Source organism: Artemia sp. Qi Xiang Cuo, chromosome 21 (assembly GCF_049724085.1).
Source record: "Artemia sp. Qi Xiang Cuo chromosome 21, ASM4972408v1, whole genome shotgun sequence".
Lineage (NCBI taxonomy): Eukaryota > Metazoa > Arthropoda > Branchiopoda > Anostraca > Artemiidae > Artemia > Artemia sp. Qi Xiang Cuo.
In genome coordinates, this window is record NC_142814.1 from 31,257,469 (window position 1) to 31,285,264 (window position 27,796).

At 34.6% G+C, this 27,796-nt stretch overlaps 1 protein-coding gene across 1 annotated transcript in view; it reads right to left on the reverse strand.

Moving 5' to 3' along the window:
* Positions 1–27,796, reverse strand: part of LOC148939448 (ATP-dependent 6-phosphofructokinase-like) — a 255,175-nt gene that overhangs the window by 155,953 nt on the left and 71,426 nt on the right. The window contains exon 4 of the mRNA XM_089107083.1: positions 12,102–12,290. Coding sequence (XP_088963209.1) covers positions 12,102–12,290 — 189 coding nt within the window. The remainder of the gene's footprint in view (positions 1–12,101; positions 12,291–27,796) is intronic.

Genomic DNA, 27,796 nt, shown 5'->3' on the forward strand with positions numbered 1-27,796 from the left:
CACTAAATACCAAAAATATACCCTTAACGTAATAAAACACTAAATACGAGAAATACACTTATATCTAACTTGCGTAAGCATAGCAACAATCTTTATATTAGTCTGCATTTAGACCCCGTTCGGGGAAACATATTTTTTTGTTGTTATAAGTGACCGTTGGAAGAATACAAGTAAGGTATTTTCTACAAACTGTCTACTAATTTTCCCGGAACCCTGACAGGGTAGGAATAGAGATACCGTCATTATTATATTGACAGGGGGGTTTGTTACCTCCAAGGAGAGAGTTAGAGATTTTCTAGTGGTAACCCAAGGCGGGTACATTTGGCTTTAGAAAGTGGCCATTTGACCACTCGATCGCTTTATCATACCCGGGGACAGGGTATACTGTAAGTAGGGTAGTTCCTAACCCGATATTTGCAGAACCAGTGTGGTAGACGCGGGCGATACATTATAATTTGGGGCAGGGGCTTTCCCTTCCAATAAGTGGTGAAACCCGTACATTACCCCGCCAATATTGGGCATTGTAGCTTACCACTATAATACCGGTGGCATCGTGGCCTACCGGTATAACACTGGTGGCTATCAGTAAACCCGAACATTGGTGGCAGCAAGAAAAGGTCCTATCAGTAAACCTGATAGTAAAAGAATTCTGCGATTTCGAAGAGACAAGTTGAGTTAGCCTATATAGTAGCCTATTGTGGTTACATATAAAAAGAATCGCAAAAAGAAATGTTTTTTTATCTTGGCTGTACCTAATTAGATAACAATAAGTAATAAAATCTAAGAATCTTAAGACCACGCGAATAATTAACTTGTGAGACAAGGGAGGCTGCGCCACCCACGTAGAATTAGCAAATTAAAACGTAACAATTTTCCACGAAAAGATAAAAAGAGACATTGATAAAAGGATTTTCATTTGGATGGAAGACGTTAAGGAAACCTTGAAATAATGGCGGACAAACGGAGAACTCAGACAAGATCTACCGCGGTAAAACAACAATCAAATTCAGACATACAATTGTATGCGACTCCCGCTGGAAATACCCTAAGAAAACACCATCAGATAGAACCATATATCACTCAGGAGGTGAAAGAGACATTTCGGCCATTTATGAAGGTGAAATTTTCAAAACAAAAACAATAATAAAGTAACATCTGGTATAAGCCGTTGAAGAAGAAAATAGTTTAAGGTATACTCAAAAAGACTTATTCCCGGATAGAGAAAACAAGACAAAAGAACAAGTGGTGATAATATACGAAGAAAAATCATTATATGAAAATCCGGGTAATAAAAAACCAACTCACCCTATAGATGAGGTACAAAACCTAGGGGAGTTGGGAGTAAGAGAAAATATAATTATAGAAAGAACGGACTCAGAAAACGAATGAAGAGGATATAAAGACAGAGAGAATCATAGTAGGCCAAGTAGCAGGAGTAGTAGAAGCTCAATTTCCAGCAGGGGCTCACGAAAGAGTACTCAAATAGGTGCGACACAACAAATATTCAATTTCATAAAGGAAGAGAGAATAGCCAGAGAAAGAAAAGAGGAGGAAGATAGAAAAGAAAGAGAGAATATCAGAATAGCTAGAGAAAAAAAGGAAGAGGCTGATAGAATAGCCAGAGAACAAAAGGAAGAGGCTGATAGAATAGCCAGAGAACGAAAGGAAGAGGCAGATAGGGATGATAGAAGAGAACTAATGCAAATATTTTGCAGGGAAAAACTACCAAGAGCAGCAAGGATCCTCCACAGTAAATTTAATGCACGCAATAAACTTTCAACCAATGAAAGACAATGAAGATATACATTTGTACCTCTACAACTTTGAAAAATTCGCGGAATTAAATGAATTGCCGAGAGAAAATTGGGTGACAAAATTACAGCCCCTCCTTAACTACAAAGCACAAATTGTATATAAAGCATTACCAATGCAATACTCAAAAGATTTTGAAAGACTAAAACAAGCGATTTTTGAAAAGTTTCAACTCTCCCCCAAGCACTTTCAAAGGAGATTTAGAAGCGAAAGAAAACAAGACAACGAAACTTATAAAGAACTCGGGTACAAATTGAAAGATATGTGTTTAAAATGGCTAGAGTTAGAAAACTATAGAATGTTAGAACACCCGGAAGAAATAAAAGAAAAGATAAAGGAAATAATAGATAAAACAGTAATGGAACAATTTTTAGAAAATACCCACACAGAATCGAAAATATATTTAAAAGAAAAGAACCCAAAAACAAGCGAAGAAATGGGGAAATGGCAAATAGGTGGACCGAAATAAGAGAGGAAGTGGAGGACAAAGACATATTTCAATATAGAGAGTATAACAAAAATAGGCACTATAACACAGCGCAAGGAGAACTAACTTGCTATAACTGTGGTTCCACGGGGAATTTTGCAAGAAACTCTCCAAGCAAACATGACCAAAAACCACATAAGACGACAGCCTGAGCCATGACCCATAATAGGGAAAAAAATTACGCATTTGTAGAGTCGCATAAAATATACGGAAAATTGAACAGGGGTATTAGTCGAAATGGCAATTGATTCCTGCAGTGACCAAACCTATGTGCGAACTGACCTAATTAATAGAACGGAGATAGACCATAAAAATAAGATTACAACATTATTTTATTATAGAGACAAACACCCATGCCCGTCTGCTTGGGTAAGAATAGAAATTGCAAAGAAGGACGGTACGGTCCAGAGAAAAACGATAAAAGTCGGCTTAGTACCTACGCTAGTAGTAGATGTTTTAGTAGGAGGAGACTTTGGTGATATAGGAAATCTCCTATCGTTAAAAGCGACTTCTTTAACAGTGGGAAAAAATTACACTAAGACGAAAAAATACACAACTTCGTTGACTACCGGGGGAGGTGGACCGGCCCATAAAACAAATTAGGAGGCTGTACCACACTGTCGGAAAAGCGAAATACTTGATACGCGTGTTCGAGAAATTGATAATCCAGAGAAACGGGATGAAGAAAAAAACAGACAACATAATATTGAAAATAAGACGTGCGAAAATGATTTTTCAGGAAAATTTGCAGAAAATAGAAAACTTGAGAACACTTTTAATGAATATGAGACGCTAACACGAACAGGCCAAAATGAAACACTGATTGTACCAAAGAAAAATGAGACAAAATTTATTGTACGCACTTTTCCTCGCAAAGTTCGGGAAATTTTAGTACAATATGAAAAAACCAAATGTTAGAATTCAGTTCCCATTTGATACCGAAATATTTGTATCTGCGGTAAAAGTAAAGAGAACTAAAACAGAGAAAAGAGATATTAAAAGGAGCTACAATGAAGTAATGCAGTCAAAGATTGTAGACACTGGAGTCCAAATCAGATTTAACGATGATTTGTTATTTTGCGCGAATGACAAAATTGAGAAAAGTGAAAAAGAACAAATAAATGCAAAAAAGAGACAAAATTTGAAGATTCAGCCTGAAATGGCAAAAGATAAAAAAATGTTTAATGGGCTGTGCATTGATAACATAAATAATAGGAAGAAAAATAAAATGTTGGATGGGCTGTGCCTTGATAACATAAATAATAGGGGGGAAGAAGAGGTCCAAGACCCATGTGGAATAAGACAAGATGGTTACAAAAAAGATATGAATGACCTACAACGGGTTGGGGGAAAGTTGGGAGAGATTGAATGTCGAGTCGGATTGGAAAAACTTGGAAAAGAATCTGAGATTGGTATTATCAGCTCAAAAGATATGTCAATCCTTTATGAGGGGGAGGAATCCCTTGGGGAAGATCCCTTGCGGGGAGGTCACGAAAGATAGCCCTTTTCCTCACTGCACAACTGGCGGACAAGTTGTGATCCCTTTACCGAGATTTTGCCTCTCTGATCTGGAGCCCATGGGAGATACTCTCTCCCAGTCACTTCATACTTCACCCAAACCTTTGTCCAGTAACCCTATTCATAGCTGTTATTCTTCATGGGAATCGACAATTATTTCCGGAAAACTATATTCAGTATCTAAGTTTCATCTTCAATTAGCATCAATGTATATTCTTCAGTTAATTATCCCGGGGAAGGGAACCCAGAAAAAAGGCGATTAATGGTTCGCTCAAAATTTTACTTCATTCCCAGTACACTGATCGTTTTCACAGGGCTTTGCATTTTCGGCCTTAGATTATTTGAAATTATACCAAGGGGCAATTTACTTTTTTATTGAGATTTGGGGTTGTTTCCACAGATGGAAATTATGAGGCTAGTGCAGCCAATTTTTCATGATGGCTGGCATCATCATATGGGCCAGAAACTGATTCTCTGCTCCTCTCAAATGTAAATTCGTGAGAGCGAGAAAATTTTGTTTTTGATTGTGCTGCGCACAATTATTGTCTACGAATCTTGGGGACTTCAACTTTCAAAACCTAATGCAGATGCTATACGATTTAGACCATGGTGGTCCTACAGTAGAGACGTATTGATGACGACCGATCCACAGCCAAGCGGTGGAAGTAGTAGCAGTGACTCTGGTGGAAGAGAGAAGGCGAATGGATTTTGTAAAGTTGAAGTTATGTGTTTATGTTTGTAAGGGTGGACCAAGGTAGCGCGTGGGCGGTCATTTATCTTACGGGGGGAGGTGTTGGGGTTTCACCCCTGTTTCTTTTCTTTTCAGATAAATGACCTGGTTTTGTTCTGTAAATAAATTTTCTTAGATTTGCCTTTAGTTTAATTTTCAATGGCAATTTAAAAGTCTCGTTGCTAAGCTATAGTGGTTTGCAATAAGTAAGCTTTGAACTAAATTTTATTTTGGACTTCCTGGTTTGAGTCATTGAATAATAAAGCTAAGAAAGTAGAATTGGTTTTGAATGGGGATTGAGAGGATTGGCTGGGCCAAGCGAAGGTCCCCACCTATGAACAGTTGTGTAAAGAATATTATTTTTGAGTTAGTCTGCATTTAGACCCAGTTCGGGGAAACATATTTTTTGGTTGTTATAAGTGACCGTTGGAAGAATACAAGTAAGGTATTTTCTACAAACTGTCTACTAAATTTCCCGGAACCCAGGAAGGTAAGAATAGAGTTACGAGATACCGTCATTATTATATTGACAGGGGGATTTATTACCTCCAAGGAGAGAGTTAGAGATTTTCTAGTGGTAACCCAAGACGGGTACATTTGGCTTTAAAAAGTGGCCATTTGACTACTCAATCGCGTTATCATACCCTGGGACAGGGTATACTGTAAATAGGGTAGTACCAAACCCGATATTTGCAGAGCCGGTGTGGTAGATGCGGGCATTACATTATAAGTTGGGAACGGGGCTTTCCCCTCCAATAAGTGGTGACACCCGTACATTACGACGCCAATATTGGGCATTGTAGCTTACCACTATAATACTGGTGGCATCGTGGCCTACCGGTATAACACTGGTGGCTATCAGTAAACCCGAACAACCCGCTAAGCTGCTTGGGACTAAACTGAAGATTGAAAACAAGTATTTTTAATATGATTTCGGCCAGTAAATTTTGATAGAAATACCATCGCAAATGGCTTGGCTGCACAACCAAAAATTTACCCCGTTGCAAGGTGAGAGGAATGGTAGAAGTGGAAGGATAGACAGTCCGCAGACAGTGGTGCAGGGTAGGATGGCTGGAGAGAATGCTTTAGCTGGTTCGTTGGCGAATAGTTTAGTATTTGCAGGAAACAGTAACGTGGCGGCCAAGCGCAGTAATCAAGAATTGGGTGCACCTAGTCCCAGTAACGTGCAAGCGAAGTAAAGTTATCCGCGATGGTGGAAGTGTGGATCATAGCCCGAACAGTAATCTGTCCAGCAGAGTTGCTCCGGTTAGAATGATAACGGGAGAATTAATATGGGACGGATAGGTAAAAGCGGGCCATCGCAAATTAATTGAAGTGAATTTAGCCCATTGGAAAGTGTGTGGATTTTGTTCTAGGAAAGTGTCGCAATTGATGACGTCAAGGAATTGGAATGTAGTATCTTTAGTAGAGAAGTGGCTAGAAAAAGAGGTTTCTGGGAAATCAGTAGTATGGGAGCCACAGGAAAAAGTCGCGTAATGGTAGGGTATACGGAGGTGTAGCATTATTAGTGCGTGAAAATTGGACTGATAAACATTGTGTTGCGCGTATTAAAAGCAAATCGGTAAATATTGCATTGATTAGAGTGCAATTATAAGGTGTGAATGTTATTTTTTGTTCAGTATATGTACAACCTGAGTCGATTTCTTTTTATGATAAAGATACGTCGATTTTAGAAGAAGAAAAGTGCGATTTGTCTTATAAATTTACTGTTGATCTCTTTTTTTAAGGTGACTTTAATTGTTACAAAGGAATTGAACAGGAGGATGCCTTAAGTGCCATGCCTGAGACTGAGGAACCACTGGGAGGCTTGGATATTTTGGGGAACTTGAGTATCCCGCAGAGGACGAGTAGGGACCACTTTCGACTGAAAAATAAATGGGGAAGTAAGCTTTAGGATCTTTGTGGTAAGGAGAATTTAGTTATTTTGATTGGAAGGATAGGAACTGATGGTAAGGGGCGGAATGTACATGTTTTTCGGGGATGTCTCCAAATGTGATAGATTATTTGATTGTTAGCAAGGAACTTTTTACTCGGTGTCTGGCTTGTAAGGTTATTTGGACGCATGGTTCAGGCCATTTGCCAATAAGAGCTTGTTTTAATGTGAGGGGGTACACTAGATCGTCAAAAGGATAAATAGGGTAGAAGAAAAGATAAGGAGAGTGAAGTAGTGAAGGTAGATAAGCCCCTTAGAATAGATCAGACTAATGAGGAAATACTTACGCTATATTTTTCTGAGGAAAGTTCAGAGAAAAGACTAGAGAAGAGCGCTCAGTTGACAAAATAGGGGGATCTTGAAGCTTCTCTCACAGAACTTTGTGGTATAGTGTATGATATAGGGAAGGAATCAAGGCTAGGGAATAGAAGTAAAGTTAGGCCCAAGGGGTATTTTTTTGATGAGGAGTGTGAGAATTGTAGGTGGGGAGTGATAGAAGCTTTAAAGAGTTTGAAGGGTAGTGTGCCACATGAAATGTATGAGCGATTAGAATTGTATCGAGAGAAGAGGAAGGAATATAGAAAGCTAGTTAAAAGAAAACAGTATAAATTTAAGTCAGAACAGGGTAGAAGAAAAGTTAAGGAGAGTGAGGTAGTGAAAGTAAATAAGCCCCTTAGAATGGATAAGAATAATGAGGAAATATTTAGGCTATATTTTTCTGAGGAAAGTTCAGAGAAAAGACCAGAGAAGAGAGCTCAATTGACAGAAGAAGGTGATCTTGAATCTTCTCTCACAGAACTTTGTGGTATAGTGTATGATATAGGGAAGGAATCAAGGCTAGGGAATAGAAGTAAAGTTAGGCACGAGGGGAATTTTTTTTATGAAGAGTGTGAGAATTGTAGGAGGGGAGAGATAGAAGCTTTTAAGAGTTTGAAGGGTAGTCTGCCACATGAAATGTATGAGCGATTAGAATTGTATCGAGAGAAGAGAAGGAAAATAGAAATCTAGTTAAAAGAAAACAGTATAAATTTAAGTCAGAAGAAGCTCGTAGGATTAAGGAAGCGTTTAGTATGGCGGACTCCAGGGCATTTTTGAAGCTTGTGAAAACTTCCGTTGGAGGGATACGTGGTGTTGGTGAAGTCCCCCCAGCTGAGAGTTGGGCCTAATATGTGAAAGTTAAGTTTGAGGAAGTAGGAGAAGGTGAACCGTTAAATCAGAAGTTTTCATATTTAGATAGGGTTATAGATTTGTCAAAAAGCCTTACCATAACCTGACTAATTTGTACAAATATAAAAGCTTTATTATGACTTTAGTGTAATGGTGAAAATAGCAAACCTTTATTATTATTTTTGTGCAAAGAAAACAGACCTAAAATTGTGAATTCTGACTTGAACAATAGTACACTTGACTTTAAAAGTTCCATAAAATGCAAATAAACCTGTCCGTTTCAAAATCCGAGTTCAACGCCTAAAAATATTACGTGACAATATAACATGATAAAAATTACAACAAAACATGGTTTTTTGAATATAGTAAAAACGGAAACCAACATTTTTGAACAAAGAATTATTATTGGCCTTGGTACAAAAAAGAGGGATTGCATTAAAACTGGTCTCTTGCCAAAGGGAGACAAGAATGACAAAATAAGACAAAGCTTAAAATAATGATTCTGGTACCCAAATGGGGTAGTCTTTTCTGGAACTAACAGCGAGTAAGTGTTTTCTTTGTAACTAAGATAAAGCTACCATTGTCTTTCTACATTTCCCTTTGAGGATAAAAATTAAAATAAGAATTAAACTTCTGAAAGATTTCTGTCACCTTGATAGACCAGGCCAAGTAATAAATTTAATACTTATATAGGAGATATAAACTAGTGCTGGAGTCAAAGCGCGACATTTTATTATATTTTGGTGATTTGGGTTCAGTTAGAAAGACTTGGGGACTCTAGATGAAATACAGCATTTCTAAGGATTAAAATATAAATAAAATTAGTTTTGTCTTAGAAACTGGAACTTGGGAATAACCGAAGGTTTAAGTACAATATAAACCCCTTAACCTGAAAAAATAAATTCAAGAGCTTTTGCTTCCTACTTCCAGCTTAGAGACCTTTGGATCTTACCTTGATTTTAATTAAATCTGATATGTATATAAGAAGATTGGAACTAGAGGACAATACAATATTCCTTCCCTGGCGATTTCTCTGATGTTATACGAAAGAAGGACTCTGTTTCCTCTTTTAGCCACTTTTGCATTTCTAAACTCGTGCTAATATTATATAAAGGCGGCCCTGGTGTTCTACAGATTGGCTAGGGAAGAAAGAGGAATTAAATTTCTAGATTAAGATTTTCAATCTCTTCCGTCCCAAGATCGTATTTTCTATAGAAAAGTTGAAGTTTATCAAAGTTCCAAAGAACATTAAGTTCCTTTTCAGGAAATAAACCTGAAACTTGGTTTAGTTTATACAACTAAGGTGAGATCTGATAAAAAGGTTATTCATAAATTCCGAGAAACAATAATTTGACGCAAAGAATTTTAATTACACTGGTAACCAAGTCTTGTCCGATTGTTCAAGTGTAGATATTTCAATTAGAAGTATTCGATAGCCTAGAATTAACTTAATCCTGTTTTTTCGGTAAACAAACGTGGATTGAACAAGGACACCCACACAATATTAAACAATAGACCTAGAAGATGTTTAGAAGTATTTAAAATATTTAGAGTTAGAATATTTTCCCTTTATTTCCTTTTATAATAAATATCAGTTTTCACTGGATTCTGAGTACCGATTCTTACTCAAGCCTCAGTTATAACACGCTACCAAATTTTTAGCCCTGATAATCAGGGGCAACTTTATAGATTTACCGTTGACTGAAGATGATTCAAAGGATAATGAATTGTGGGAAGAGACAGTGAAAATGAAGGGTGGATTGACGCCAGGAATAGATGGAATTCCACTGAAAGTGTGGAAGTGGAGTAGAGTATGGATTCTATCGAATTTAAGCCTTTTGTTTTCGGCTCGTTTGAATAAAGAGTGCTAGCCTAGGGAATGGTCGATATCTATTCTGGTGCCGTTGCATAAGAAAGGAGATAGGCTAGTCCATAGTAATTATAGATGTATCAATATGGGGAATAGTACTCGTATTAGTAAGCTTTTTTGTAAGGTATTATGTTCAAGGTTAGATAAATGGTAAAAATCACAGAAAAAAATGAAAGATATAGAGGCGGGTTTCAGGAAGGGATATATTGCTATAGACCAGATATTTATTTTGAGTGTGTTGATAAGAAAATATGCTAGAGGAAGAGAAAATAAGTTATATGAAGCTTTTCTGGACTTGAAAGGAGCTTTCGATGAAGTAGTTAGGAAGCACCTTATCGAGAGCCTGCTATGATTAGAATTGCCCTGGAGATTTGTTAGGATAATAGTAGCTATGTATAGTGTAGTTAAGATCGTAGTTCGAGTTGGGAAGCAGTTTTCTAGGGTAATTAAAAGTATTATAAGAGTTAAGCAAGGCTGAAATTTATCTCCTAGGCTATTTTCTTTATTTATAAATGCTATAGAGGATCATTTTAGGAGTATGGCAGTACCATGTATTGAGTAAACGTGTAAATCTTTGTTTGCTCTCCTTTTTGTGTATGATATAGTGTTTGTTGCAAAAAGTTGAAAAGAGCTGAAAAGATTGTTAGACCTGACCAATGATTATTTAGCTGAGAAGAAGCTAATTTTAAATGTTGATAAGTCAGCGATAGCATTATTTAGAGAAAAAGGGGGACAAAGTGAAATTTTTTATATGAATGGTAGAGAGTTAAAGATTGAAAAGAAGTTTGTGTATTTAGGGTGTAAGGTTACATCTAAAGGAAGGTGGAGTAGTCATGTTGATCTAATGGAGAGAAGAGAACTTAGGGCGATGTGGAGTGTGTTAAGAAGTAGTTTAAGAAAGATAGGCCTAAATGATATTAAATCAATGATTAGGATTTTTAATAGTAAGATAAGACCAGTATTTAGTTATGGGTGTGAAAATTGGGAATTTGGTTAGGGGGCTAAGTTAGAGAGGATCCAGTTAAATTTTTTTTTTAAGAAATTGATAGGTTTAAGTGATAAGTTTAATGGGTTAGTTTTAAGGGGTGATTTGGGGTTGAGGGGTGAAAGATTTATAAGGCTAGTTAGTATGATTAAGTATTGGGTAAACTTCGTATCCCTCCTAGAGGAGAGAATACTAAAAGCAGCTTACCAAGAACCTTTGAGAGATAGGAGGAAAGACTCTTGGGATCGCCAAGTTAAACAAATTTTGGAAAGTTGTGGGGAAGCTAGGCTGTGGGAAGGCGGGAAAGGTTTAGTGGTAGAAAGGGGGCGGTAGCAAAATAAGTTAAGTTTATTTTGGAAAGCCAGGAGATCCAGAAATGGCAATGTGATATATCCTCGTCACCTTCTCTATCTCTGTATGCTAGTATTAAGGACCTATGGGGGGAGGAAGTGTATTTTAAGGCGGGACTTAGTAGGGAGGAATTAAAGTGGGTAATATAAGTAAGGGGAAATTTTGTAGCATTTGGAGACAGGAGAAAATATTTGGGGAAGATTAGGTCGAAGGCTGGTCCCTATTTTGTCCGATGTGCGGGGACGAAAATGATGATTTAATTCATTTTTTAAGTTTATGTAAGGAGCTAAGAGGTTTGAGAGAGAAAATTTTATCCGGGGTGGTTTGAAAGGGTGGAATCGGTTGTTAATATATTAAGAGATAGAAATTTTTGGGGATAAAAAATTTGGGAAGATTTATTGGACTGGGCGTCGAGCATAGAGATCATTTTCTTTAGATTTATTTTATTTTTGTTTTGTTTATAATAAAGGTGTTTACATTTATTGTTTTTGAAGTGTAATGTGTATTAACCATGGCCCACTAGGGCTTTTAGTGTTAATAAATCATATCATACGTATCATATCATAGGTGGTACATGGTAAAATTAAGCCACACTACTCAGCTGCATGGTGTAGTTTTATATATGCTTCCTAAATGAAATGATAAAATAAAACTGCTACTGCTACTGCTGATTCTATTGGCAACTTACCGTAATTCAAAACCAACTAAGATCAAAACAACCATGCAGACTCATCTTCCATATTGTTCTGTTCAGAGATTTATTCTTTAATTCCTCCCATGCATTTCTTCATTCCTTTAAATCTGTCCATAAGGACTCTTCACAATCCACTCGAGAACGTCCTGATTTCTATAAAACTCCAGCAGGACTGCCATAAAGTATGATTTTTAATAGTGTATCATCCTTACTCAGTTAAACGTGACCTAACCATCTTTAAATCCGGTTCAACGCTATGTCGTTTACTATGCCACAATTTCCCTAAGATACATCAATCCTCAAGCTCACTTTGCCCCACTTTTCGTAGTCATGTCTCTGACAGGTAGACTCATTAAAGGTACATCCTGCTAGCCCGAGGAAGCCATGCCTCCAGGGATTCACTTCTGGGGATAAAAATGGAGAAAGAAGCTAATATTCGACTTGGGAACCACCACTATCTGATAACACCAGAACAGCTCCACCCTTTTATAGCCAGCTAAAAGATTTACAGGAAGATTAGATACAATACTTACAAGGATTCTGTCGAACGCTGAAGGTCTTCCTCCTCGTTGAACATGACCTAAAACAGTGATTCTTGTGTCTTGCTGCAGATTTTTCACAACTACATCTTTCACCATTTCAGAAGTGATAGCAGTGCCGTCTCGGTCAACAGCACCCTCGGCAACAATGATAATATTTAACCTTTGTCCTGCTTTTCTTTCCTATTTAACATACGAATCAATCAGTTGAGAAAAAGGATTAATGCTTCAAGTTATTATACAAACAAGCGAGGTCTTCCCCTTTTTTTCTTTGTGGCTGCAGACACATAGCAAGTACGTGAGCTACGGTTAGTAGCTTGCAATAGATAAAAAAAATAAAATAAAAACAAAAAAATGGTTTAAAATCCTTTCCTTTGCCAGAATTGCCTTGGATACAAGGAACACGCCAAAAAACACATACACACACAAACGTAAAAAAAACAAAAATATTTTCCAGAACCAAAAACACTGCCGTAGCTGTGGATGATTTTAGAAAGATTTTAAAACTTTTGGAATAATGAGGTTGAAAGATTAAACCTGAAAAAAAAATGTGAAAAACCGCAAAATGTTAAGAGATCTAAGAAATGTTAAGAGATATTTTCCTCTTACATACATACACACTAAACCTAGAAAAAGAAACTTTAAATTTGTTCCTTGTTAAAAGCCAATTGCCACTTAAAGGTACCAATAGATTGTCAACCACTGATACCAATCGACAGAGGTTTTGAAACCGTAATACAGGCACAGAGAAGATTAACATAAAAAATTGGGGGTTTTGTTACTAAAAATACATTTAGATTTTGCACTAGTCTTTGTGCAAACTTGGCGCAACTAATAATAATAAAATGAATAAATAGAAACTACAAAAAAAGAGAATTCAAAAGACAAAGGCAAGGATTTATTCTCAAAATCTCTAGTATATATTTCTTTGTTGTTTTTTTTTGTGTTTTTCTTATTCATTCTTCCATTAACCGTGTGTAGTTATATTTCTTTTTTTTAATAATTTAAAAAGTTTTTCCACAAAACAAGTTTTCCAAGAATAGTAAAGAGTTTAATTAAGCCAAAAATAAGCAGAAATAATGTCAAGGAATCTTCCAAGCATAAAACTACCACAAATCACAATCAATAAATAGGTAAAAATCATAACGATCAACATACACAATAAATTTCCAAATCAAACTCAAAACGAGCAAAAATTAACACGAGTAGGGTTGATAACTCCCTTGCATTCTCAAAACCATAACATAATTTCCACTTTACTGGAAAAAATGGTCAGTTTGATTTATGTATACTGATATTCATTCATAAAAGTTTTAATAATGTATTATTTATTAAAGTAAAAACATTTAAAATGTATTTTGTTTTTAGTAAATAACAAATTATGTTCTGTTCTTGAGAAGGCATGGGGTATAACAGCCCCAATCATGTCAGTTGTTGATCGTTTTGAGTTTGACTCGACTATTTATTGTAATTTCTGTTCGTTTTGAGTAAATTAATATACTTAGTCATTCCTGAGATACACCCTTTTGACAATCCGTATACGCACAACGTATTTTGATTTAGCTCAAATTTCCCCTCAATACTTTCTGAAACGCTCATTTGTATGCCCTTCGTGTTTTTCAAAAGTAAAGTTCGAACACGCAAAACTGTCTCAATTAAATGTATTTTTGTAAGCAATGAACGAATTACTTAACTTACAGCCCTTGCTCTGAGGACTTTCGGGAGGTTGACATAACCAAAGACATTATTACTGAACCGTTCGACTATACTGAACAACATAGTTCTCTGAAAATTTTGCCCGTAGGGCCTATGCGTTTTGGGGAATAATAATCTTAGGGGATGGGGGTTGGGTTTGACTGATTGGCTTTCCTTCCCTTTTTACTTGTCAAAGGGGACTACAAACTCAAATTTCCAATCAAATGAACCCCGTGCAGTCCAAAGTTTATATGATCACCCGTTCCATAAAAACCTTATAAGCCCCGGGGCATAACTTATAACCCTTGCCTCTGGGCTCTTGGGAGTTGCATTTACCATAAAGATACTGTTATATGCTCTTTGGACTATTTGTAATAAAATTACTAACTTACAATTTCGATCGAATGCGTTTGGGGAAAAGAGGATATCAGGAAGGGGAGGACTAGCTGCCCTCCATCACGTTTGACTTTTGAATAGGAACAAGAGCTGTACATTTCCAATCAAATGAGCCTACTCTAAAGCTCAAAAGACCACTCCCTCCATAAAAACCTTCTGAAAGTCGGGGCATGACTTATAACCCTTAACCCCCAGACTCTGGGGGTTATGTAAACCCCAAAAGCCTTGTTACGTGGTCTTTGAACCATTTTTTAACAAACGGCTACCTTAAAAATTTGTATCGGACATATTTGGGGAGAATAAGACGTGAGGGGATAGTTGCCCTCCGATCCCTTTGACTCCAAAAAAGGCACTAGAACTACTTATTTCCAGTTCAATTAGCCCCCTAAATTCAATTAGTCCTTGCGAGAAAACTTACTATCCTAGCCCTGAGGACTGTGGGAGGTTATCATTAGTAGAAAGGACCCTAGTACTCCGGTACGTACATAATTTATGCATGTTTTTATGGTTTTTGTCAGTGAGAATGAAAAAACAGGATTTTTCTCACTTGAAAAAACAGGATTTTTCTCACTTTTATGGATGTTTCTTGGACGTTTATGAGTGTTGGTCAATTCATTTATTGTATTTCACGAATGTCAACATCAATTTATGGTTTTTATGGTTTTTGTCAGTGAGAATGAAAAAAGCGTATTTTTATCACTTTGATGGATGTTTTCTTGATTATTGAATCTAACGGGGACAGGGTCAATGATACTTCTTTTAAGATCTTGTTTTGTCGTTGTTGTTTGGCCAAGTGCACGCTAGGGGCGAATGTTAAGATCCAGGAATGGGAAACATTTAGATCACGTGTCTCCTTCTCAGCCAATCAGAGGCTCGCTTACATATTAGCGGCGGAGGGAATATGAGGAAAGGATTTTTGCTATAGTTTTATTAGTCTGTGAATAGAATTCAAAGGAGTGAGAACAGTTTGACTTTACTCATTTGGATATATATTTGTGATGGCGAGTGGAATGTTTACCCTCTTAGAAGTTGATAGTGGAGTTGATGGTAATGATACAAGAGCACCAAACATTGCGGTGGAAATCACGAGAGGATCACGGCTTTGTCTGGAATGGGATGAAGTATATGCAAGATATGTGATATCCTTGAGCAAATTTAAAATGGAGGATCAATTATGTTTCGCTGCAAAAGTTGATATAGCACATGTGAATAGACTTCAATGTGCTTTAAGTGCATTAGTGAAACATATCGAAGACAATAAACTGTATCGCTAATTGTAAATGCTTAGTATTATTGTTGTTGTAATTATTCAGTAAAATTGTTTCGAAATCGAAAATATTCCTTTTCTTTTCTGGTTAGGTTAGGTTAGGGATAACGAATCAGGGTCAGTCTAGAGTCAGCAGTCCCCCTCCCCTCCTCCATAACTGGAAATAGCCTGGGCAAAATACAAAATTTCATTTATTTTATGGGTTTGCCATTATCCTTTTAAGCTGTTTTATTAACAATAATTAGTTCATAACATCAATAAAGCTAATTTAACAAATACAACAACAGTATATTAACTAAGCTTTTTTAATAGCTTAAGGCAAGACCTATACTTTGATATTTTAGGGGAAGGGACTGGGAAAAATTAAAAGTGTCTAATAGACCTCATCTCTTTGCATGGGTTAACTTATTTTTCTTTTTTTTTGTGTTTTTGCTTTATATCAACAATTCTAGAATCAAGTATACTATTTAGCCTAGGGGTACCAATTGAAATCTGAAGGTAGGGTCTGGGTACATTTAGAATGGTGGCAATTAGGCTAACATTTTTGGAAATAAAACATTGAAAGGAACATCAAATTATATTTTTTTAGCCAACAAGTTAATGTAAACAGCCTAAGTTTTCCAGATATACTTTGCAATGTACATCACCATCAACCTTCTTCTTAACTGGACATATCCTGGACAAAATAAAAAAATCACTGACTCTATGGGTTTGTTAGTATCTTTAAAAGCTGGTTTACTACTAATAATTAGAATGTAATATCAGTAAAGCGAATTTGAAAAAAAAACACAGCATGTTTATTCAACTTTTTTTTAATAGCCTAGGGCAAAACCTATATCTTGCCTTGTTAGGCTAAGGAGTGGGAACACATTAAAAATATCAGTTAGGTCAGGTTAGGTTATTTTACATTTTTCTTTGTGAGTTCTTTTCTAGCTCAAAAAAAAATCGACTAGTCTACTCAAAGGTGTGACTGCCAGAGTAGCCTGTCCCATGTAGGTCTATGTGTTTAGCTGCTATGTTAACTAAAGACCTTTTTGTGCAGAACCTGGGCTATGCTCTACCAAACTGATAAATTAGTCTATATTTTTTTTTAATTAGGCCAAACCATCTAAATTAGTAATTTATTCAACTTTTTTTTAATATCCTAGGGTAAAACCTATATCTTGCCATTTAAGGCTAAGGAGTGGGAACACATTAAAAATATCAGTAATCATGACATTTAAAAAAAGCTGTAAGCAAGAAATCAAATGGTATTTAAGCTAAGGAGTGGGAACACATTAAAAATATCAGTAATCATGACATTTAAAAATAGCTTTAAGCAAGAAATCAAATGGTATTTTACATTTTTTCTTTGTGAGTTCTTTTCTAGCTCAGAAACAAATTGACTAGCCTACTCAAAGGTGTGACTGCCAGAGTAGCCTGTCCCATGCAAGTCTATATATTTAGCTGCTATGTCCAATAAAGGCCTTTTTGTGCAGAACCTGGGCTATACTGTACAAAACTAATAAACTAGTCTATATTTTTTTTAATTAGGCCAAACCATCTAAATTAGCAATTTATTAAACTTTTTTTTAATAGCCTAGGGCAAAACATATATCTTGCCATGTTAGGCTAAGGAGTAGGAACACATTAAAAATATCAGTAATCATGACATATAAAAATAGCTGTAAGCAAGAAATCAAATGGTATTTTACATTTTTTCTTTGTGAGTCCTTTTCTAGCTCAGAAACAAATTGACTAGCCTACTCATAGGTGTGACTGCCAGAGTAGCCTGTCCCATGCAAGTCTATATATTTAGCTGCTATGTTCAATATAGGCCTTTTTGTGCAGAACCTGGGCTATGCTGTACAAAACTGATAAACTAGTCTATATTTTTTTTTAATTAGGCCAAACCATCTAAATTAGTAATTTAGTCAACTTTTTTTTAATAGCCTAGGGTAAAACCTATATCTTGCCTTTTAAGGCTAAAGTGTGGGAACAAATTAAAAATATCAGTAATCATGATATTTAAAAATAGCTGTAAGCAAAAAATCAAATGGTATTTTAAATTTTTTCTTTGTGAGTTCTTTTCTACCTCAGAAATAAATTGACTAGCCTAATCAAAGGTGTGACTGTCAGCGTAGCCTGTCCCGTGCAAGTCTATATATTTAGCTGCTATGTCCAATAAAGGCCTTTTTGTGCAGAACCTGGGCTATACTGTACAAAACTAATAAACTAGTCAATTTTTTTTTTTAATTAGGCCAAACCATCTAAATTAGCCTATTAATCTTACCTTCAACTCCAACTGCTTCTGAGACTTTATCCCATGCTTTCATTACAAGCAACATGTTTTTATGGTTTTTATCAGCTTTAGAGTAGAGAACTTTGCTTACTTTACAGGTTTTTGGATACCTCAACACCAAGAAATACCTTTCAAAAAGCATTCCAGAGCAACTTCTTTTCTTAATATCCCTTCTAAAACCATTTTCAACTTAAAGCATCCATCCTTTTCACCCACAACTTTACTTTACAACTTTTTGGATACCTCAACACCAAGCAATACCTTTCAAAGACATTTCAGAGCAAGTTCTTTTCTTAGTGACCGTCCTAAACCCATTTTACAAATTGAAGTACCCATCCTTTTCACCCAAAACTTTACTTTACAGCTTTTTGAATAATCCAACACCAAGCAATACTTTTCTAAGGCCATTTCGGAACAAGTTCTTTTCTTAATGTCCTACCTAAACCCATTTTACAAGTTGAAGTACCCATCCCTTACACCCACAACTTTACTTTACAGCTTTTTTGAATGCCCCAACACGAAGCAATACTTTTCAAAAGGCATTTCACAACAAGTTCCTTTCTTAATGTCCTTCCTAAACCCATTTTACAAGTTCATGTACTCATCCTTTTCACCATAACTTTACTATACTGCTTTTTTGAATGCTCCAACACCAAGCAATACATCTCAAATGGCATTTCAGAACAAGTTATTTTCTTAATGTCCTTCCTAAACCCATTTTACAAGTTGAAGTTCCCAGCCTTTTCACCCGCCACAATATTTTACTGCTCTTGAATGCCACAACACCAAGCAACACTTTTCAAAAGGCATTTCAGAACAAGGTCTTTTTTTAATGTCCCACCTAAACCCATTTTACAAGTTGAAGTACCCATCCTCTTCACCCACAACTTTACTTTACAGCTTTTGAATGCCCCAACACCAAGAAATACTGTTCTAAAGGCATTTCAGAACCTGTTCCTTTCTTAATGTCCCTCAAAAACCCATTTTACAAGTTGAAGTACAAATCCTTTTCATCACAACTTTACTTTACAAATTTTTTTATTAATATCCCTCCTAAACCAATTTTACAAGTTGAAGTACCCAACTTTTTCACCAAGAACTATACTTCACAGCTTTTTGAATGCCCACAACACCAAGCAATACTTTTCAAAAGGCATTTCAGAACAAGTTCTTTTCTTAATGTCCCTCCTAAATCCATTTTACAATTTAAGGTACCCATCCTTTTCACCACAACTTTACTTTACAACTTTTGTGCACGCCACAATATCATGCAAGTTTCCACTTCAGTTCAGATTTTTTTGTGCACGCCACAACATCATGCAAGTTTCCACTTCAGTTCAGATTTTTCTCAAAGAGATAAAAAAATTTAAAAAACTGTTCCAAATTTCTCATAAAAGATAGAAAGTTCAAGTTCTCTTCTGGATTTTATTTAAGAACTTACAGTTCAAGTCTAATTTCTCCAAAGAAAATAAAAATCTTCCACTTCAGTTCTTAATTTCACAAAGACACAAGGAAATTTAAAGTTCTATTTGAAATTTTCCCGTAGAAGATAGAAAAATCTATACCATAGTTGTGAATATTTTCCCGGAAGATAAAAAGTTCTACTTCACTTTTAAATTTTCTCAACGAAGTGAAGAAAAGTTCAAGTTCTAGTCTTCATGCAAGATTCCACTTCACTTCAAATTTTTCTCAAAGAGATGAAAAAATTTAAAATACTATTCCAAATTTTTCATAGAAGATAGAAAGTTCAAGTTATCTTCTGAATTTTATTAAAGAACTTACAGTTCAATTCTAATTTCTCCAAAGAAACTAAAAATCTTCCACTTCAGTTCTTAATTTCTCAAAGACAAAAGGAAATTTAAAGTTCTATTTAAAATTTCTCAATGAAGTGAAGAAAATTTCAAGCTCTCTACGGAATTTTATCAATGAAAAAGTAATTAGTTATTAAACAATTCTATTTTTCCTAAAAATATAAGAAGTTTATAATTCACTTCAAATATTTCCCCAAAGATATAAATTATAAGTTCTCTACCAAATTTTTGTGGAAGATAGAAAAAGTTACACATTGATCGTGAATATTTCACTATGAAGATAAGGAGCTAATTTTCTCATTGATGTGAAGAAAAGTTCAAGTTCTTTTCCTAACTATCCATATGAAAAGAAATAAGTTACAGACCAATTCTATTTTTCAAGAAAAAATAAAATTTTCCACTTCAGTTCAGATTTTTCTCAAAGAGATGGAAAAATATAAAATTACTGTTCTAAATTTTTCATAGAAGATAGAAAAAGTTATACGTTGATCATGAAAAGTTAACTCAAATCTGAATTTTATTAAAGAACTTACAGTTCAATTCTAATTTCTCCAGAGAAAAATAAAAATCTTCCACTTCAGTTCTTAATTTTACAAAGACACAAAGAAATTTAAAGTTCTCTTCTGAATTTTCTTAGAGAAAAGAAAAAGTTATAGTTCAATTCTAATCTTTTTCAAAGAAAATAAAAAATCTCCAACTTTTTAATAAACATTCTAAGCGCTTAACATGCTAAGGTTTCCTAAGATAATAGAAATATAACAAAGTAATGTATAAAATATTTTTATTGAAGTCACAACATGTAGTAACAACATAAAAATATGTTACAGACATTATTTTACATTATTAACATCATTGAACAACATTGAACATTCTGAATCTGTTCCATAAAATAATTTATCGAGTTCTCTCTCTCTTGATACTAGAGTTACTAGCTTCTCTTAGTTCATAACCACTAGAATAATCATTCATCCATTTTGAATCATATACAATTTTCACTGGGAATATCATCTACTGATTCAATACACGTTTCATCTTAGGTATTATTTGATTCATTGACTATATGATTAAAAGTAGTAATAATGTTCACTTGTACTTCATTTTCCAATCAATTTGTCATAATATACCTTATTAATATTGTCTGACAATGCTCTTTTTATTTTACCAACAATTTCACTGTCTATTATCACGTTATTTTTACAGAGGCAACAGTTTTGGCACGTTGATAAGATATTATTTATAATGTTGGTGCGGCAGTAGGCCATTCTTTTCCTTACTGATTTCATTTGAATGCTAACACCGGAAAGATGACAATAAGATCTATCAACGGCTAACATGTTACCAGAACCATTAGCTAGAAGTTACCCATCTTCATCAACTATTATTTTTAAGTTGGTATTCTCTTTGAGCACTAACTTCTCTGGAAATGATACTTTCCCATATCCACCTTTTGAATGATGAAAATTCTTGACTACTCCAAAGGAATTTAACTCCTTAATGGCTTGACAGCATAGGAGCACAGTCTCAATAAGATCTCTACTACTACTTGTTCCATAGTTCTAATATAACTCTTTTTCAGTATTCAAGCCAACATTGACTTTCACATGTTAATACACTTTCCGCGAATAATTCATTTTCACTTTTTTACAGATATGAATTGTGTGTTTATCCTTCCACTGCGTAAAAAATACTGATTTAATGCATGCAATAAACTAGATAGTCTCGATAGCTTATAAGTGGGTACTATTGGTAAGTCTGATCCAAAGCTAGGAGCGAACATCAAGCAAATGTGCTACAGCACGCATTAAGTGATATAGAAAAATACTACGTCAACCTGGGGGGAATTTTATAATAATTAGGGTTATGTTAGGTTAGACTTACTTAAGCTAGATTAGATCAGGTTAGGTTAAGTTAGGTTAGTTAAGTTAGGTTAAGTTAGGTTAGGTTAGCTAGTAAACATCTCTCCATGTTTAAGTTAGGTTAGGCTAGATTAAGTTATGTTAGGTTAAGTTCGGTTAGGTTAGCCTACGTACGCGCGCGTACGTAGGCTAACCTAACCTAACCAAACTTAACCTAACCTAACATAACTTAATATAACCTAACCTAACCTAACTCAGACATGGAGAGATGTTCACTAGCTAACCTAACCTAACTTAGCTAACTTAACCTAACTTACCTAACCTGACTTAAGCTAACCTAATCTAACCTAGCTTGATCTAGTCTATCCTAACCTAACAATACTCGCCAGAAAATCCCCCCCGGTCGACTTTGTATTTCTCTCTCACTATGCATGCTTGCGGGTGTAGCAAGCGTACTCTATGGTTGCTCTTACATTGGAAGCAGCTTTCCCAGTGGTACTCCATGGTAGGTTATCGACACTACCTAGTTTATTGCATGCATTAAATCAGTATTTTTTACGCAGTGGAAGGATAAACACACAATTCATATCTGTAAAAAAGTGAAGATGAATTATTCGAAGAAAGTGTGTGCACATGATAAAGTCAATGTTGCCTTGAATGCTGACAAAGAGATATATTTGAACTATGGGACAAGTAGTAGTGGAGATCTTATTGGGAATGTTTTCCTACGTTGTCATGACAGTGAGGAGTTAAATTCCTTTGGAGTAGTCAAGAATTTTCATCATTCAAAAGGTGAATATGTGAAAGTATCATTTCCAGAAAAGTTCGTACTCAAAGAGAATGCCAACATAAAAATAATAGTTGATGAAGAAGGGTAACTTCTAGTTAATCATTCTGGTAACATATTACACGTTGATAAATTTTATTGTCATCATTCCAATGTTAGCATTTGAATCAGATAAAAAAGGAAAAGAATGGCCAACTTCTGCACCAACATTATAAATCATATCTTATCAACGTGCCAAAACTGTTGCCTTTGTAAAAATAATGTGATAATAGACAGTGAAATTGTTGGTAAAATAAAAAGAGCATTGGCAGACAATATTACTAATAAATATAATGACAAATTGATTGGAAAATAAAGCACAAGTGAGCATTATTACTACTATTGATCATATAGTCAATGAATCAAATAATACCTAGGATGAAACGTGTATTGAATCAGTAGGTGACATTCCCAGTGGAAATTGTATATGATTCAAAATGGATGAATGATTATTCTAGTGGTTATGAATTAAGAGAAGCGAGCAACTCTAGTATCAAGAGAGAGAGAACTCGCTAACCTATTTTATGGAAAAGATTAAGAATGTTTAATGTTTTTCAATGATGTTAATAATGTAAAAAAATGTCTATAATATATTTTTATGTTGTTACTACATGTTGTTACGTCAATAAAAATATTTTATGCATTACTTTGTTATATTTCTATTATCTTAGGAAACGTTAGCATGTTAAGCGCTTAGAATGTTTATTAAAAAGTTGGAGATTTTTTATTTTCTTTGAAAACAAATTTGAATTGAACTATAACTTTTTTCTTTTCCCTAAGAAAATTCAGAAGAAAACTTTAAATTTCTTTGTGTCTTTGTGAAATTAAGAACTGAAGTGGAAGATTTTTATTTTACTCTGGAGAAATTAGAATTGAACTGTAAGTTCTTTAATTAAATTCAGACTTGAGTGAACTTTTCATGATCAACGTATAACTTTTTCTATCTTCTATGAAAAATTTAAAACAGTAATTTTAAATTTTTCCATCTCTTTGAGAAAAATCTGAACTGAAGTGGAAAATTTTATTTTTTCTTGAAAAATAGAATTGGTCTGTAACTTATTTCTTTTCATATGGATAGTTAGGAAAAGAACTTGAACTTTTCTTCACATCAATGAGAAAATTAGCTCCTTATCTTCATAGTGAAATATTCTCGATCAATGTGTAACTTTTTCTATCTTCTACAAAAAATTTGGAGGAGAATTTTAAATTTATGTCTTTGGGGAAACATCTGAACTGAAGTGGAACCTTTTTATATTATTAGGAAAAATAGAATTGATCAATAACTAATTTCCTTTTCATTGAGAGAATTCAGAAGAGAGCTTGAACTTTTCTTCACTTCATTGAGAAATTTCAAATAGAACTTTAAATTTCCTTGTGTCTTTGTGAAATTAAGAACTGAAGAGGAAGATTTTTATTTTCTTTGGAGAAATTAGAATTGAACTGTAAGTTCTTTAATAAAATTCAGAAGATAACTTGAATATTCTATCTTCAATGCAAAATTTGTAACAATATTTTAAATTTTTTCATATTATTGAGAAAGATCTGACCTGAAGTGGAAACTTGCGTGATGACTAGAACTTTAAATTTTCTTCACTTCGTTGAGAAAATTTAAAATTGATGTAGAAATATTTGTCTTCCGGGAAAATATTCACAACCATGGTATAGCTTTTTCTATCTTCTACGGGAAAATTTCAAATAGAACTTTAAATTTCCTTGTGTCTTTGTGAAATTAAGAACTGAAGTGGAAGATTTTTATTTTCTTCGGAGAAATAAGAACTGAACTGTATGATCTTTAATAAAATTCAGAAGATAACTTGAACTTTCTATCTTCTATAAAAAATTTGAAACAGTATTTTAAATTTTTTCATCTCTTTGAGAAAAATCTGAACTGAAGTGGAAAATTGCGTGATATTGTGGCGTGCACAAAAAAAAAATCTGAACTGAAGTGGAAACTTGCATGATATTGTGGCGTGCACAAAATTTGTAAAGTAAAGTTGTGGTGAAAAGGATGGGTACCTCAACTTGTAAAATGGGTTTAGGAGGAACATTAAGAAAAGAACTTGTTCTGAAATGCCTTTTGAAAAGTATTGCTTGGTGTTTTGGGTATTCTAAAATCTGTTAAGCATATTTCTGGGTGAAAAAGATAGGTACTTAATCTTGTAAAATGGGTGTAGCATTGATATTAAGAAAAAAAGTTGTAAAGTTTTGATGAATAGGATTTGTACTTCAACTTATAAAATGGGTTTTGGAGGAACATTAAGAAAGGAACTGGTTCTGAGATGACTTTTGAAAAGTATTTCTGGGTGTTGCGGCATTAAATAGCTGTCAAGTAAAGTTGTGGGTGAAAAGGATGGGTACTTCAACTTGTAAAACGGGTTTAGGAGGGACATTAAGAAAAGACCTTGTTCTGAAATGTCTTTTGAAAAGTATTGCTTGGTGTTGTGACATTCAAGAGCTGTAAAGTATAGTTGCGGGTGAAAAGGATAGGAACTTCAACTTGTAAAATGGGATTAGGAAGGACATTAAGAAAATAACTTGTTCTGAAATGTCATTTGAGAAGTATTGCTTGGTGTTGGAGCATTCAAAAAAGCAGTATAGTAAAGTTATGGTGAAAAGGATGAGTACTTCAACTTGTAAAATGGGTTTAGGAAGGACATTAAGAAAGGAACTTGTTGTGAAATGCCTTTTGAAAAGTATTGCTTGGTGTTGGGGCATTCAAAAAAGCTGTAAAGTAAAGTTGTGGGTGTAAAGGATGGGTACTTCAACTTGTAAAATGGGTTTAAGTAGGACATTAAGAAAAGAACTTGTTCTGAAATGCCCTTTGAAAAGTATTTCTTGGTGCTGGAGCATTCAAAAAGCTGTAAAGTAAAGTTTTGGGTGAAAAGCATGGGTATTTCAATTTGTAAAATGGGTTTAGGACGGTCACTAAGAAAAGAGCTTGTTCTGAAATGTCTTTGAAAAGTATTGCTTGATGTTGGAGCATTCAAAAAGCTGTAAAGTAAAGTTGTGGATGTAAGGGATCGCTATAACCTGATGGAAATTGTGGTTAGGAGGCGAACTAAGACAAGAAAGGGCTCTAAAATGCCTTCTGAATTGTTTTTTTCGTTAATTCGACTTCTAAAAAGCTGTAAAGTAAAGTTTCGAGTGAAAACAAGAGATGCTTTAAAATGTAAAATGGTTTTAGCAGGGACATTAAGAAAAAAACTTACTCTGAAATGCTTTTGAAAAGAATTGCTTGGTGTTGAGATATCCAAAAAGCTATAAAGTGAAGTTGCGGGTGAAAAGGATGGGTACTTCAAGTTGGAAAATGGGTTTAGAAGGGACATTAAGAAAAGATGTTGCTCTGAAATGCCTTTTGAAAGGTATTTCTTGGTGTTGAGGCATCCAAAAAGCTTTAAAGTAAAGTTGTGGGTGAAAAGGATGGATGCTTTAACTTGTAAAATGGGTTTAGGAGGGACATTGAGAAAGGAACTTGCTCTGAAATGCCTTTTGAAAAGTATTTCTTGGTGTTGAGGTATTCAAAAAGCTGTAAAGTACAGTTGTGGGTGAAAAGGATGGATGCTTCAACTTGTAAAATGGGTTTAGGAGTGACATTATCAAAAGAACTTGCTCTGAAATGTCTTTTGAAAGGTATTGCTTGGTGTTGTGGTATCCAAAAAGTTGTAAAGTAAAGTTGTGGGTGAAACGGATGGGTACTTCAAGTTGGAAAATAGGTTTAGAAGGGACATTAAGAAAAGAAGTTACTCTGAAATGTCTTTTGAAAAGTATTTCTTGGTGTTGAGGTATCCAAAAAGCTGTAAAGTAAGCAAAGTTCTCTACTCTAAAGCTGATAAAAACCATAAAAACATGTTGCTTGTAATGAAAGCATGGGATAAAGTCTCAGAAGCAGTTGGAGTTGAAGGTAAGATTAATAGGCTAATTTAGATAATTTGGCCTAATAAAAAAAAAACATTGACTAGTTTATTAGTTTTGTACAGTATAGCCCAGGTTCTGCACAAAAAGGCCTTTATTGGACATAGCAGCTAAATATATAGACTTGCACGAGACAGGCTACGCTGGCAGTCACACCTTTGAGTAGGCTAGTCAATTTGTTTCTGAGTTAGAAAAGAACTCACAAAGAAAAAATGTAAGATACCATTTGATTTTTTGCTTACAGCTATTTTTAAATGTCATGATTACTGATATTTTTAATTTGTTCCCACTCCTTAGCCTAACAAGGCAAGATATAGGTTTTGCCCTAGGCTATTAAAAAAAAGTTGAATAAATTGCTAATTTAGATGGTTTGGCCTAATTAAAAAAAAATATAGACTAGTTTATTAGTTTTGTACAGTATAGCCCAGGTTCTGCACAAAAAGGCCTTTATTGGACATAGCAGCTAAATATATAGACTTGCATGGGACAGGCTACTCTGGCAGTCACATCTTTGAGTAGGCTAGTCAATTTGTTTCTGAGCTAGAAAAGAACTCACAAAGTAAAAATGTAAAATACCATTTGATTTCTTGCTTACAGCTATTTTTAAGTGTCATGATTACTGATATTTTTAATGTGTTTCCACTCCTTAGCCTAACATGGCAAGATATAGGTTTTGCCCTAGGCTATTAAAAAAAAGTTGAATAAATTGCTAATTTAGATGGTTTGGCCTAATTAAAAAAAAATATAGACTAGTTTATTAATTTTGTAGAGTATAGCCCAGGTTCTGCACAAAAAGGCCTTTATTGGACATAACAGCTAAATATATAGACTTGCATGGGACAGGCTACTCTGACAGTCACACCTTTGATTAGGCTACTCAATTTATTTCTGAGCTAGAAAAGAACTCACAAAGAAAAAATGTAAAATACCATTTGATTTTTTGCTTACAGCTATTTTTAAATGTCATGATAACTGATATTTTTAATGTGTTCCCACTCCTTAGCCTAAATACCATTTGATTTCTTGCTTACAGCTATTTTTAAATGTCATGATTACTGATATTTTTAATGTGTTCCCACTCCTTAGCCTAACATGGCAAGATATATGTTTTGCCCTGGGCTATTAAAAAAAAGTTGAATAAATTGCTAATTTAGATGGTTTGGCCTAATTAAAAAAAATATAGACTAGTTTATTAGTTTTGTACAGGATAGACCAGGTTCTGCACAAAAAGGTCTTTATTTGACATAACAGCTAAATATATAGACTTGCATGGGACAGGCTACTCTGGCAGTCACACCTTTGAGTAGGCTAGTCAATTTTTTTCTGAGCTAGAAAAGAACTCACAAAGAAAAAATGTAAAATACCATTTGATTTCTTGCTTACAGCTATTTTTAAATGTCATGATTACTGATATTTTTAATGTGTTCCCACTCCTTAGCCTAAATACCATTTGATTTCTTGCTTACAGCTATTTTTGAATGTCATGATTACTGATATTTTTAATGTGTTCCCACTCCTTAGCCTAACATGGCAAGATATATGTTTTGTCCTAGGCTATTAAAAAAAAGTTGAATAAATTATTAATTTAGATGGTTTGGCCTAATTAAAAAAAAAATATAGACTAGTTTATTAGTTTTGTACAGTA